At 38.6% G+C, this 15,203-nt stretch overlaps 1 protein-coding gene across 3 annotated transcripts in view; it reads left to right on the forward strand.

The window, feature by feature from the left end:
• NBAS (NBAS subunit of NRZ tethering complex) overlaps window positions 1–15,203 on the forward strand; it is a 319,184-nt gene that overhangs the window by 125,136 nt on the left and 178,845 nt on the right. For all 3 annotated transcript variants that reach the window (XR_012004753.1, XM_072771031.1, XM_072771030.1), the window contains exons 23-26: window positions 1,168–1,321; window positions 5,987–6,172; window positions 7,642–7,815; window positions 14,508–14,641. Coding sequence is in view for 2 of the 3 variants with exons in the window: in XM_072771031.1 (XP_072627132.1) it covers window positions 1,168–1,321; window positions 5,987–6,172; window positions 7,642–7,815; window positions 14,508–14,641 (648 nt within the window). In the remaining variant the exon portion in view is untranslated. The remainder of the gene's footprint in view (window positions 1–1,167; window positions 1,322–5,986; window positions 6,173–7,641; window positions 7,816–14,507; window positions 14,642–15,203) is intronic.

The raw sequence follows: 15,203 nt of genomic DNA on the forward strand, positions 1-15,203 counted from the left end.
GGCAGTGTGAGTTTTTTCATGGCAGCGATGGAGAAAAACCACTGGTCAGAATATTAATGGCAGTTGTGAGACTAGCTGGGTAAAGGGCTACCAATTATAAGCGCAATAGGTTGTCTGAGGCCTTGGGTGTGCTCATACATTATAGCTACTAATAATTCCAATAAAAATAATACCTGTAAATAAAAAATTAAGCACCTCCTCTGTGCCAGATGATATTCTCTGTGTACTTAATTTATATTATTGTGAATACTCGGGCATAGTATCCTACCCATTTTATGTGGATAAAATGAATCTAAGATTAGATTGAGCTCAGTACTTTATGCAGAGTTTTAACCGAGAGCACCTGTCACTTGCTGCTGGCTGGCTTGAATGAACGATGTCCCCTAGTGGAGCACAGCAGTTTTCCGTAGGTTGCTCTGTACTATCTTGGTTTAAGTCCTTATTTTAGTCCTTTGATTATGGAGGGGAATTGGCCAGGCTCATTCTCTTAAAGATTCCTCACAATTTGTGATCCCCAGGCTATTATCATTCTGTACATTCCTCTTGGTATTCTTTTTTTTAAATTTAAAAAATTTTTTTTTTAATCTATAGTGAGTGGCACAGAATAGGTCTGCATTTTGCAGATGTCAGTGTAGTACTACATTCCTGATGCCTACTAACAGTATATTATTGATGTAAATAAGGCATATTTCCTTTGATTTTTATGAACTTCCAAAACAGTTTTTCTGAATTTATATTTGAGTTAGAATCACCTGGAGGTGTTTTTCCTAAACAGGGCCTGGCTGGCCATCACAGGTAATTTTGATTTAGTATGCCCACGGCAGGCACCCAGCCATGTGCATTTTGTAAAAGCCTCCAGGGGTGATTTTGATTTTGTTAATGTGTATTTGATTGATTTGTGGCATAGCTGTTGTGATTTACTGTCTGTTCTGATTTTTTAAATTGGGAAAACTAATAGGAAAATAAATTAAGCATCCCCAAAATGTCCCATTTATCTTTAAGTGTGCCTGCAGGTATGGGAAAGCACAGACACACAAACACCCCTGCCCTCGCCCCCATGCATATTCTCTGTCTCTCTAACCATGCTTATCTCTGTCTTTCAGAAAATTCTGTTTTTTCTTCCTGGCATTCCAGTAAGTTACTAATTGTTCCTTTTGTGCTTTGCAGAATGGTGGTTGAACCGAGTCTCCAGGATGAAAGTGAATTCTTGTATGCTGCACAGCCTGAGTTACTGAGGTACAGGACACCACAGCTCACAGTAGAGAAGGTTATGGACTGGTATCAGACCAGAGCCGAGGAAATAGAGCATTATGCTCGACAGGTGAGGGAAGAATGGCAGCTGCTCCTCAGTGATGCCGGCAGTGCCACGTTGGGTTCTTAGGATTCTGTGGATGTAGTGGCAGCCGACCGTGGTGCCAGGGATTGTGTGGTTAGTTTGCAGAGATGAAATGGATATTTCTTATTACTTTTGTTCTTTCATCCTTTGCCTCAGAAGCTTTTGTGGCTTTTTTGGGGATTCTTAAAGAGCAAATACATATAAGAAAAATTGTTCAATACCTTTCTCTAAAATGTGAGCTGCAAAATATGGCACATACTGTCTGAGATTTTCCATATATTTTTAATAGGCTTAATACCATATTGGTTGAAAAGACTGTATCAACCCAGAAATACTTGATCGGGTTCCCTGTCATACTGCAGTAACGCAGTTGATTTTTATTTTGCTTTTTAGGAATCTTGTTTGAGGCTCTGTCTTTAATGTTTTCCTTAAGTCTAAGCCTAATTCCCCTCAGTTCCCCTGTGCCTTTATGGAGCTGCGCAAGAACTGAATCAGGCACTGTGGAAGAGAGAGAGGAGGATGTACTGAAGCTTAGGAGGTCTGAATACTAATCTTAACTCTTCCACAAGTGTGCCTCGTGACTCTGAGCCTGCTGCTTACCTTTGCTGCACGTTAATTTTTTTCATGGGGTTGGTTCTTCTACCAAGGTCAGTGAGAACAAAGAAAATGGACATTACAGAACATTAAAAATTCTGCAAATTGGGCAGCCCCGGTGGCTCAGCAGTTTCGCGCCTGCCTTCAGTCCAGGGCCTGATCCTGGAGACCCAGGATTGAGTCCCATGTCGGGCTCCCTGTATGGAGCCTGCTTCTGCCTCTGCCTCTGTCTCTGCCTCCCCCCCCCCCCCCCCGCCATGTGTCTCTCATGAATAAATAAATAAGTCTTTTAAAAAAAATTCTGCAAATTGAGGGCCCTGCAAATGTAAACAGTAGTTGTCTTCATCTTAGGTAACAGAAGTTGGCAATTCAGAGCAAAGAATGGCAGGATGCAGTTTGAAATCTCATTCAGGGTCTGGCCAGTGGATACTTTTTTCTTTCTACTTGCAGTCTTGGCTTTGGACCACCTATTCAGGACCACCTACCATCAGTTTTTCATTTGACAGGAAGGGTGATTCCAAAGGTTCTGAGGAGCACCATTCCTGTGGGAAGGAATTTACACCCTTTTGTTTACATTTCTATTTAGTAATTGCCAAGACCTGTGTCTCCATTTGATAGCCTTGAATTTCTGCTTCATCTGACTCCTACTTTTAATATTCATAGAATTGAAGAGGAGTTCTTTGTTGGAGCTGATGGTAATATTATAGAACAATTTTTTTTTCCCCTGGGGTGGGGGGTGGGTCAAGAATATTGATGATTGACTCTCCAGGTCTTTAAAGATGGCTAAGGACCATCATACATTTGAAAGTCTTTTAGAATCCTGTTATTGGGATGAGAAGAATCTCTGGAGGTGCTCTAGTCTAATTCCCAATGTATTCTTTGTACCTTGAATGATAATGATGTGTCTGTGTAGATTTTGTAGATTTATTGATTGTAACAAGTGAACCACCCTGGTGGGGACTGTAGATACTGTGGGTAGGTGTGGGTAGAGTCTCTCTGGAAAGTGGCTATAACTTTCTGCTTATTTTTTGCTGTCCACACTGCTCTAATAAGTAAAGTCTATAAAATATAAATAGGGAACTGTAGAGCTTTCTAAAATTAAAAATTTTTTTAACAGTCTAGGAATAATTCCTCAACATCTTGAATTCATTTTTGGGGAATTAGGAGTAATTATAAAGAAAAGTGATTTGGGGGTGCTTTATTTAGCTGCCTTGTATTCTTTCATCTCTTTATATAAAAACATTTCTAATAGAAGTATTATTCTTCAGCTTCATTTTATTTATTGATGCTTCATGCCGGCTTATGCTACAAAGTGATTTCTAACAGAGTTTTTATCTTTTTCATTTTTAGAGACTTAATTGATGTGGGACTTCTTTTTCCTTAGTGCCTACAAATGCCTTTTAGCAAAACTTGTTTGTCGGATTAGGAAATGTGTATCATGGTGAAACTTATCTGGTGAGGGCTTGGGGTGTGTGGTATAATTCAAGTTGCATTAGAGCCTGCATTCATTTAAGGTGTCAGTAATTTGGTTTTAAGACATTTTTACCTCAGTAAGTATCTGGGAAAGCAGCAACTTCAGAGTTGATGTTAGGAAAACAAACCTGGTTCACAAAATTTGGTGAGTGTTACAGATGATTAATGTGCTCTGTGTGTTCAAACTAGCACTAAGTTGTGTTGTATGCATCACGTTTTCTTCATGCTTTCTGAAAATTCACCTGATAGTTTTTTTTTTTAATTGGTATGCAGGGAGATATGAACTGTATTTTTATTACTAGAAATTGGGGGGGGGGAACCCGAACCTTATCTGTCAAAGTATTACCAGATCACTGCTGTTTTGCCTCATGTCTTAGCTACATATAGATTTTTTTCCCCCTGTATTTACTGGCACCATTCTTTGCAACTGAGAATGCATTTCTTCTGTTTTCATTTTACCGGTACCGGTCAGTCCTGTGTCATTGGAGGGCTTTAAGGGTGCTCCACCCTCTTCTTTCCCTTGGGTGTGTTTCTCTCCCCTTCTCTGCTCCTCCCTGCCTGCCACCACCGCATGCCCAGAAGATGATTTTGTTTTGTATTTCACTGGGAAATTTGAGAACTCACTTCTGTTAGTTCTTATTCTTTCTGGCTCTTCCCAGAGGAAGAGGCTTCTTCTCTTGTGTTCTGGCTACTGCTTTCCATACCTATGCTCTGGACTTCACACTCTCCCCTGGTCAGAGCTGTTCTGTGGCTCTTTGCTCTCTCCCCAGTGTCTTCAACCCTTTCAACCCTCCTTCTCTACTCTGTTGCCCTTTTTTTTTTTTTTTTTTTTTTGGTATATAAAGTTCAAACCACTCCTGTTTTACAAATACAACAACAAAAGTAAGGGCCATATTTGCCCTGGCTCTGGTTACAGCTGTCTTCCTTCCATCACAGCCCAGCTCGGGAATAGCCCCCTGTGCTCTTTGTCATCACTTTCTCAGTGATTTCTTACTCCTCATTGGCCTGGAGTCTGGCCGCTGCTGCCACTCTAGGGAAACTGCTTTTTCATGTCGGATTCCCTTCCTCTTGATTACACGTTGTCCTTGGACACCGCTCCTTCCTCGTTCCTGCAGTATCCTCTGCGTGGCTTCTGTCCTACTGTCATGCTTTTCCCCTTGTCCTGGTCTTAGCCGTTCGTTTTAATCTCTGGGTGGCTCTTGTCCTTTGCTTGTCCCTTAAGATTTGCTGTTCCCCCAGGGTGCTGCTCTTGTTACTAGTGGAGAGTCTTCTAATAGTAGTAAGTGCCATTCCCTTAACCAGCCTGCCTTTTTGTTCAGCTCCTTTCCAGTTCGTCATTCAGTAAATACTTACTAAGTATTCTTTCTCAGGCGTGTAAATCTACTTATGACATGCCTCAGTTGAAAATCCTTTGGTACTATTTGCGTTTCAGGATAAACTGCAAGTCCCTTAGCTCAGCGAACAGTGGGCCCCGTTCTGCGGCCCCTCGCCGCTTCTCTAGCCACGTTTCTCATCACTTCGCTTCAGAGCATCTTCTGGGGCTTAGGGAACAAGCTGTACTTTCATGACATGTCATGCATCTCTGCCTTCCATGCTGTTCTCCTGCCCTCCTTCCTTCTTGACCTGCCAGTATGCATGGATTCTTTACCGTGCATTTCAAGTCTTCCTCCCTCAGGGAGACTCTGTGACAGGTTGGGCCTCGTGCCCTCTTCTCTGAGGTCCCACTCACCCTCGCGGTCCTTCAGCTTTTGATTTACCAGGTGACTTTCCCCACGAGGTGGAGAGACATTGAAGGAAGAGACCTCATTTTACTCAGTTTTATATTCCTAACACTTAGGGTGGGGCTCAGTTCAGGGGAGGTCCTCCGTAAATAACCGTAGTCTCGGAATTAGGGAGTAAAGTGAAGAGCACAAGGTGCTGTGAGCTAAGGGCACACGTTAGATGATTTTCTCACCAGTCAGAGTTACGTCCTTTCATAAACCTGATCAAGTGATAGGGAGTCAAATTGCTGTGTCCTGAGCATGTCTAGGAAAATCATTCCTCATTTTGGTCTAAGTGAAGTGTAAATATTTGAATTGAGACAGGGAAAGTGTCTACCAGAGTTCATCATTCAGTGAATATTTATTGAATGCTTTTTTATATGGGAGGTGCTATGGAGAGATAGGTACTGAACTGGGATATAAAACCAAAAATTATTGTTTCCGGAGCAGAATGATAAAGAATGATATAGTGAAAATAGAATTAATTTGGCATTATCATTAACCCTTCTCTTCCCTCCCCACTGCTAGTTAATGTTGTGAGCATTAAATTGACAAATATATGAAAACTGCTCTTAAACTGTTAAGCTCTATGAATTTAAGATGGTTGTCTTTTATTATCTTCAGTATTTCTGGGCTGATTCTTTCGAAATAGTTTACTGATCTATTTGATAAAGAACTCTAATGTTTTAATACTAAATGCATGTTACTGATAATATGATTTTATGTAAGGTGATTAGCAGAATTAGATTGTGTCCTGCAGGCTTTTATTGTAGAAGATGTGGGAAACACAACACTCAGATGTACTGTCGCCTTTCCATTTCAGGTTGACTGCGCGTTGTCACTCATTCGACTTGGAATGGAGCGGAACATTCCTGGTTTGCTGGCTCTCTGTGATAATTTGGTTACTCTGGAAGCTTTGGTTTATGAAACTGGGTGTGATTTAACCCTAACCTTGAAAGAACTCCAGCAGATGAAAGACATTGAAAAACTAAGACTACTGATGAATAGTGTAGGTTTTATTTTAACTTTCTTCTTAAGCATTCTGTATGTACTTTGATTAATGTGGGTCTCAAAGCTAAAGATAAAATGTCCTCTAAACCTGAGCATTTAGTAAATAAAGGAAGGTTTCTTGACTTAAAAAAAAAAAAAATCCAATCTTTGAGTACATTAGTGAAAGCATCCCTAAATTATTTTGGCTTTTCTTGTACCTTCCTTGCCCTTTATTTGTACTCCTCTATATAGAACTTTTTTTTTTCTTTCAGCTAGACATATTTCTAAACTAGCTGGCCATTCTAGTAATTGTGTTTCTAGTCCTTCACTATGTTAAAATTCACAATCACTTAGAGATTTCACTTACACAGAAGTACTGGATAGAGTTCAGAGGGCTGGGTACTTGTGTGAAGAAAGCATCTTGGCTTGGGGCTTCATAATTTTGGGAGAATTTGCTCAGAAAGTACGCTCTCCCATATCAGGACCTGGTTTCTGCTGAGCCCACTGAACAGAGAGACATCTTTAAGACCAGACTGATGGGGCCGCTGGGTGCCAGCTGTCAAGGGATGCCCCCTATAGTCTTTTGCTTTACTACAGTCTTTTACTCCACCCCGCAGAGGGGAGGAGTCACGGCTGCCCAATGTACTATTTTCTCCCTGACTTGACTTCTCTTCTCTCCTCTCTTCTCCTCTTTTTTTATTTTTTTCTTTATTTCTTTCTCACATACTTTCTTTTTCATCTTCCTTCCTTTTCCCTTTCGTCATCTTTCTTCCTCTGCCCCTTCCTTCCCTTTCGCTTAGTAATTTTTTCCCCCTGATAACCCACCCAGTGAAAATTGATTTGGGTTATAGGTAGGACTCCTCTTACTAGATTAAGATGTATCTTCTGGGGTAAATAAAAGAAAGAATTGTGTAATGTCAGGCAGAATGAGTATAATCATGTATGTCATTTAGAGTTTTGTGAAGGTGGATGTAAAGGGGTAAAACAAAATAGGAAAAGGAAGGGAGAGATTCTGGGGTTTTTATATAGGAGATGGTTCTCAAGTGGTTCCTTTCTAGAGCCTTTTAGTGTTTCTCTGCTTCCATCTATGGTCAGTCTCTCTCTCTCTGCACGCACGCACGCACACACACACACACACACAACATAGTTTTGGGGGTAGAGCCTCTCTTTGCTCTGAAAGACTCATGTTGAAGTAGTAGTAGTAGCATGTTTGTCTTCCAGAGCTAGGCTTAGACTGTGAGGAATCCAGAGTGATCATTGTCCTGCTGCTGGATGGACCGAAATGCTATTAGCTCTACTAGCCCCAAGCCTAAGGTGATTCTCCTGCTCCCTCTCAGCCTACCTGGGAGACAGGAAATGGAGTGCCTGTTTTAAAAAGTGTTGGGCTTCCACTGTTTAACATTAGTCTGATTAGCTGTGAGCTTTAGAATTTGTTGTCTAGTATGATCAGGTATTTAATGTGTTTGTTTTGGTTAATTGTATTTTCAGTGTTCGGAGGACAAGTATGTGACAAGTGCCTACCAGTGGATGGTTCCCTTTCTTCATCGTTGTGAGAAACAGTCTCCTGGTGTGGCTAATGAGCTATTAAAAGAATATTTAGTAACTTTAGCTAAAGGGGACTTAAAATTTCCCTTGAAGATATTTCAGAATTCCAAACCAGATGTAAGTAAAAACTCTGACTTCTTAAAAACCTCTGCACTTCTTCCTCTGCAAAATTAGATTTTGTCAGTTTGTTATAATAGGCTTTGTAAATAATTTCCCATTAAACAGAAAAGGAAATGGTTGTCATATTATTATTTTATTACTTAAATTTTATTTAAAATCAATTAATTATCATAGTGTATTATTAGTTTCAGAGGTACAGTTCAGTGATTCATCAGTTGCATATAACACCTAGTGCTGATTACGGTCAAGTGCCCTTCTTAATGTCCATCATTAGTTACCCTGTTCCCTCACTCTCCTCCCCTCCAGCAGCCCTCAGTTTGTTTTCTAGAGTTCAGTGTCTGTTATGGTTTGCCTCCCTCTCAGTTTGATCTTATTTTTTTTCCCCCTATATTCATCTGTTTTGTTTAAATTCCACATATGAATGAAATCATAGGTTGTCATGTTATTCTTTAAACAAGTTTCTATTCAGTCAAATGATTTTTTGGAAGTTCTTATGTTTATTTTATTTACTCCAAAGTTTGTTGACTTTCTGTTATACTGATTATATATATTAATATGGATCATAGTTGATAGATACTGAATTCTTGCTATAGACAGACACTGTGTAAGTGTTAACTCATTTAATCCTTATAACAGTCCTAAGAGGTGGGTATTTTTATTAAGAATTGGAGAGGATGAAAAATTGTGATATAGAACGGGTCACATAATAAGGAATGGAAGCTGGGTTCATGCATAGGTATTCTAATTTCACAGCTGTGTTCTTCACCATTAAGCTTTACCCAAACACCAATAGAAGAAGAAAAGATTCTTGCCCTTTAGGACCTTCAAAATATTCATGAAAATCTTTAGGATCTCATAAAGAAATCTATAACTATTCTTAATAATTTTTATAATTGCTAAAGAATACTTTATAGTTGACTCTCCAACAATACAGAGTTGAGGGGCACCAACCCTACCCTTATGCAGATGAAAAAATCTATGCATAATTTTCGACTCCCCCCAAATTTAACAATCAGCAGCCTACTGTTGACCTTACCAATAATGTTAAACAGTTGATTATTTTTACAAAAAAGTAACCTAGAGAAAGGAGAATGTTATTAAAATCATAAGGAAGAGAAAATACATTTACAATATGCTGTATTTATAAAGAAACAATTGGCTTGTAAGTGGACCCACACAATTCAAGGGTCAACTGTATTTATAGCCTGTACTTCTATAGAATTCAAATTGTTCAGATTCACTGGCAGGAAGTAATTTTATTAAGTGCAGCATACTTTTTACCAAGTAAATAACCTCTTAATTTAACCATAAATCGAATATGCTGTTTCAAGTGACAGTGGCTCCCTTTATATTGGAGGAGGCTCAAGCAGGATAGCACGGTCACTGTAAGCCACTGACTGACTTTGTAGTGAGATTCAAAGCGTTGGATTGGGTTTCAAGCAGAAGCCATTTAAGGCCTCTTCCAATCCTAAATTCTAATTGAGTGCATTTCCTTGGGCTAGCCTGTGTAGCAGTCTGAAGTCTTCTGAAGTATTATGGTTACAGACCATATAATCAAGATAAAAAAGAAAGCATTGCTTAGCTAACCTTACACATTTTTTGGTTACTGAAAGGGTTGTCAAGAATGTATCTGTTCTTTGGCTATTTAAAATTTTCCATCTTCTCATAAGCAGTTCCTACTTAGTATTCTATTCTGATTTCGAATTTGGTGTGGTTTGCTGTGATCCGAGGGTGGGTTGCTTATGACAGCAGAATACTATGTGAGAAGCAGGATGGATTGAATATGAATGTTTTATGAGTAAGAAAGAAGTGACTTTAAATTCCTTCCAGTAATCTTGTTTGTGATACTTCTTCCTTACAGAGTCTTGTAAATCCTTTGTATGTCGTCAGCTTTTTGTTGTTTTTACTTGGCAATTTAGCATGTGCCTTTTGAATAAAACATATAGCCATTTACTTTTGTTGAAATATGTAAACATCAAAGCAGAAATGGTGGTGTTGGGCTTTTCCTTAACAATCCATCCTCTTTATTCTTATCAATATTATCTTTCTACAATGGAAATCTGATAATGTTGTGATCTATAGGAAACCAGTGTCTGCAAGGTAGATGTTGGGCTCTCTAGAGTGGCTTTAGAAGGTTCTTTGTGGTCTGCTTCCTATCTGTCTCTTTAGCCTTATTTCCCTCTGAGTATGAATGTGCTAGTTTACTCACATTGAACTTCTCACCCTGTCTTCATGCTGTCAGGTCTTTCTTACCTTTTTATGTTTTTATAGACTCTTTCCTTTGTTTGGGATGGTCAGCTTCTCTTTCCTTCCTTTTATAGACCCCTACCTGATAAAAATCCTGCTGTCTAAGATTTCCTCTTCTGGGATACCTGTGACTTATCTGTGCCATGACAGGTCTTGTTCTTGCCTCTGTAATAACCCACATCACACCGTGTCAATGTTCATGTGTTTGCTTCCCCTCCCTTTGTTTCCTCTGTGTGTTCCCTATGTCTCATGCATCTTTGTTACCAAGGAGTCTTGCAAAGAGCAGTTTCTCAGGAAATTTTGTCAGGGCAAATGACGGGCGAATGATTGACACTGGGTTTCATTTATGATGCCCCAGATCACTTGATTACATTTATTTGCTTTATTAGGATTGCACTCCGAGCACTGTTTTTATTTTATTTTACTTTACTTTATAAAAAGAACAAACCTTGAATCTGCCATGAGTCACGTACAGAGTGTTTGTAGTAATATAACAGGAGCAGTGATTTCTGTATCAGACAGCTTAGGCTGAGTTAGGCTGCATTAACCAAATGATCACTAAATCTGAGTTGGTGGAACAGCAGATACTCATTTCTCACAAGCACTGTATAGGCTGTGGTTGGGCTTCTGGGCTTCATTCCAGGACTTGGCTAAAAGGGCTGGCCTGTTTTCTAAGGTGTGGCACAAGAGAAGGAACAAAATAGAACCACACAGTGACTCTTAAAGCTTAGTTCAAAGTGCATCAAGTGACAGCCTCTCACGTTTCACCGGCTAGAGGAAGGCTGTGGCCAAGCCTGTTGTTAATGAGGCAGGAAGGCATAATCCTTCTTGGGGAGTGAACACTTGGGAACATAAGACAAACACTTATTTGTCCTTTTAACTGGAGCATACGCCTCAAACTCTTCCTCTCCTTCCTAACATCCTGATTTTAAGCACTCATCTGTGATTTTAAGCTGTTGCTCTTTACTTACATGACCCTTTGGGAAGCGGAATTTGTGAAGGAACTTGGGCAAGTCTAGATGGAGGTGATTTGGAAATAAAATATTCTGCCTTTTTGTTCATGGTCTTCCATACAAAAAGATTTTTTTTTGTTGTTGTTGTTTTTTCTCTGTGTATGGGAACTATGGACTTAAAAATAATACAGTTTTCTAGGCCCAACCCAGATACAGTGTATTAGAATTTGGGGTGTATGGATCTGGAATATGCATTTGACAGTTTATCCAGCGATTCCGTTGGAAAGCTACTTGATATGTGTTGCAAATAAGTGCCACTCTTGTTTTGCTGATCCTCCAGCTCTCTTAGTGGTGAAGGTCACTTTCATCTGATCAGGAATTGAACTGTTTCAAGTCTCCCATGTCCCGTAGTGCAGTACTCCAGGGCCCTGAGTTTGGAAGCCCTGGGTGCTGACCTAGGCCTGTATCCCAGCAGTGGCATAGATGGGGAAGTCTACTTAACACTTTACACTCCTGCCTGCAATTTCCTGCTTGCCCACTTTGGGCCCACACTCCGCAGGGAATTGAAAAATGCTTCTGGAACCATGCTGTTCAGCACGATGGCCTCTAGCCATGGGTGGTTATATAAAGTAAAATAATAAAACTAAAAATTCATTTCTTTAGTCTCACTAGTTTTCTGTTATTTGTAGGTTTTTTTTTTTTTTTTTTTGTAATTACAAGTAACGCTACAATGAATAATCTTGTTCATATGTGTTTTTGTGTCTTCGGTATGCTTTCAAGGTGTATTCCCAGAAGGGGCTTCCTGAGCCTAAGGTGAGGGACGTGTTGGTATTGCCAGATTTCTCTCCAGAGGGCTTGGTCCCGTTGACATTCCCACCAACCGTGTGGGAGCATGCCTATTTCTCCACAACTTTGTGGACAAAATTAGTTGCCATATTTAAAAATTTTTGCCAGTGTTATTTATAGGTAAAAACTGGTATTTCAGTGCTGTTTTGATTTACATTTCTTTAATTATGAGTGAATTAGATCATTTCCTCATATATATGAGGGGATTATCTCTTTTTTGGTAAATTGTCCATCCGTGTCTTTCCCCCACTTTTCACTTGGGTTTTTGTTCTTTTGTGATTTAATTTTGTAGAAATTCAGATTTACTGGTGTACTTAGCCCTCTTTTTTTTGGTGTGTATTGTGTGTATTTCTTCCAGTTAGTAGGCAGTCTCCTGACTTTATTTATGGTGATTCGTGTCAAGCAGAATATTTATCTATGTGTAGTCAAATTGAGCAGTCTTTTGGAGTAAATTCTTTTGTATGATGAGATGTGGCTCAAAAATTTTTTCCCCAGATGGCTCCCTAGCTGTCCCAGCACCATTTATTAAAAATGTTGTCTTTCCTTGAGTGATTTGAGATTCCACCTTTGTCATATACCAAATTTCAAGTTGTTGGTTAGTCTAATTCTAGAGTTTTTATATTGTTACTGGTTTTTCCATACTCTAGGAACATGTTTTTATTTAATGTTTTATTTATTTAGATTTTTTTTTTTTTTTTTTTTACTATTTATTTATTTGGGTGAGAGAAAGCAAGCAAGCATGGGGAGAGACAGAAGGGCAGGGAGATGGACAAGCAGACTCTGTGCAGAGTGTGGAGCCCCATGTGGGGCTCAGTCTCACTCCTGAGATCATCACCTGAGCCGAAATCAAGAGTTAGACACTTAACCGACTGAGCCACCTAGGCTCCCTTAAGAGCACAATGTTTTAATTATAGAGAGATTTTATGTGTTTTTAAAGTCTGATAAGGGTAATATTCCTCTGTAGTTTTTCCCCTAGGTTTTTGTGTGTGTGTGTGTGTGTGTGTGTATTTAAAGATATTCTTATATGTTTGTTTTTCCATCTGAACTTTTATAACAACTTGGCTAATTCCATAAAATAACTTGTTGATATATTTACTGCGATTATATTAAAATTATAAATTGGCAAGACCAGTATCTTTATAATGGCTTCTGCTTCAGTTGGTTTTCTACATTACTCCTTTTCATTGAAACTGGTTTCAGTTTTTTCATTTTCTTATATGAGTTGTTGATTACTATAGTTTTCCTCCATGTCTCCCATTCTTCCTGTATGTGAAATTTTTCTGCAGGACTGTGAGAGCCCATGTTGCTTAGTATGGGCTCTGGAGCCGGTTGTGTGTATTTGATTCCTCGCCTGACCAGGACCAACTTCGTGCTTTGAGCAAGTGATGTGTCTTGTCAGTGCCCGAGAGTTCCCCTTCTGTAAAACTGAGATAGAGCTAATATTAACTTTACAGGATGGTTTGAGGAATTAGGAATCAATACATATGAAGCACATAGAAATAGCGCCTGGCACACAGAAATCGGAAAAGTTAACAATTTTAATTTTTAATAATAATTTTTATTATGCTCTGTTCATCTCTGTCTGACACTTTTGCGACCTTGGATAACTCTGTCAAATGTCAATTTTCTTAACACCTTGAAGAAATGTATATAACTCCTTTAACCCTGCTACTTCAGAAAACTTCATTTCCCTGTAACCTTGACTATTTCTTCTTCCCGTCCATTGATGTGGTTTTTCTACTGAGAAGATGCCTTTGTTTGGCAGCTTCTGTCCGTCACTTTCTTAATCTGGTTTTGTGAGTTTATACTAAAATGTTGAAAACCACTAGATCTTTATTATGGAAATTACTTGAAACTTATTTTGTCATTGAATAGGGCTCTAAGAATACAGTTTCAACTTTACATTTTGGTGTCTTTGGTAATAATGTAAGCATTCTTCATGTATTAATTTTAATCCTCACAACAATGGTGTTAGGAAGATATTAGTATCTAATTGTAGAGATGAGAAGACAAGGCACAAATACAGTATTTTTATATCCCGGAAAATAAGAGAGTCTGGTTTGTGATGGGAAATGTGTATCCTGTAGAGACAGTGACCCATAGTAGCCAGCTTTCTGCATCAGAGTGTGTTCTGTGATTTGAATATTACTGCATTGCAATGTGACTTCTTCTGAATAGAATGTCAGTACTGTTTAGTTACATGACTAATATATAATGCATACTGAAAAATAGTAGATTCAAACATCTCTGAATAGTAGTTAAGGAATTTTATATATTTTTGTAATTGAAACACATAAAATTTGGCTTTAGGGTTAGAAATATTTTTAATGAATTGCCTTTTTAATTCACTGTGTTTCTTCTATCTACTTGATCCTGAATGGGTCATAAATTGAAGAATCTGTTTTTAGCAGATGCAAAGCTTATGGGTACAAATTATCTTTTCTAGCTGATTCTGTAATTAAAATGTGATTTCACTTAGAATTATTAAAGACCCCAAAAGTCTGTAAGCTAAAGAAAAGTCAAGATTTGTTTTTGCAGCTGATTAATTGCACTATTTAATATTCTATTGACAGTTTACTAGGCTATGGAAAAACTGACTGTAAATCTACTGACGTTTAGTACTGCATGCTTTATTTTCTCTAGCTGCAGCAAAAAATTATCCCTGATCAGGACCAACTGATGGCAGTAGCTCTAGAGTGCATCTACAATTGTGAACGGAATGACCAGCTGTCTCTTTGCTATGACATACTAGAATGTCTTCCACAAAGAGGATACGGGTAAGAACCCACAGCATGAGGGTCTTATTGTTGTGTTTTCATCCTAACAGCTAACACGAAAATGTTGCTTCCCTGAGTGTTCATTTGAGAGAGTTTTGGGAATATAAAAAATATACAGGGAAGAAAATGGAATCATCTGCACACCTGTTGCCTAGAGATAAACTTTTGTTTTTCCAGCAGTCTCTGAGCAGTCACTATAATCTTGTCAACTGTGATAAATTATCCGATAAAATACAAAAATACCACCACCACCACAACAAAAAAATACTTTGCTTTTAGTGGATAGACCATGAGATCTCTGTTTTGTGTTTCTAATTAAGAGTTTTTGTATTTATGGGTTTGTGATCGTCTGTGAATTATTTGTTTTGGGGCCTTGTCTATAATAATCGTGTTTAAGTGGTAATGTATGAATATACATCATTTTATTTTACTTTAGTTTTCTTTCAGTTTTATTGAGATATAATTAACATGCAGCACTAAGCTTGCGTTGTTTGACACGATGATGATGTACATAGGTCGTGAAATGACCTCTGTCAGTTTAGTTAACATGTGTTGTTGCCTA

The sequence above is a fragment of the Canis lupus genome, chromosome 12, assembly GCF_048164855.1.
Source record: "Canis lupus baileyi chromosome 12, mCanLup2.hap1, whole genome shotgun sequence".
NCBI lineage: Eukaryota > Metazoa > Chordata > Mammalia > Carnivora > Canidae > Canis > Canis lupus.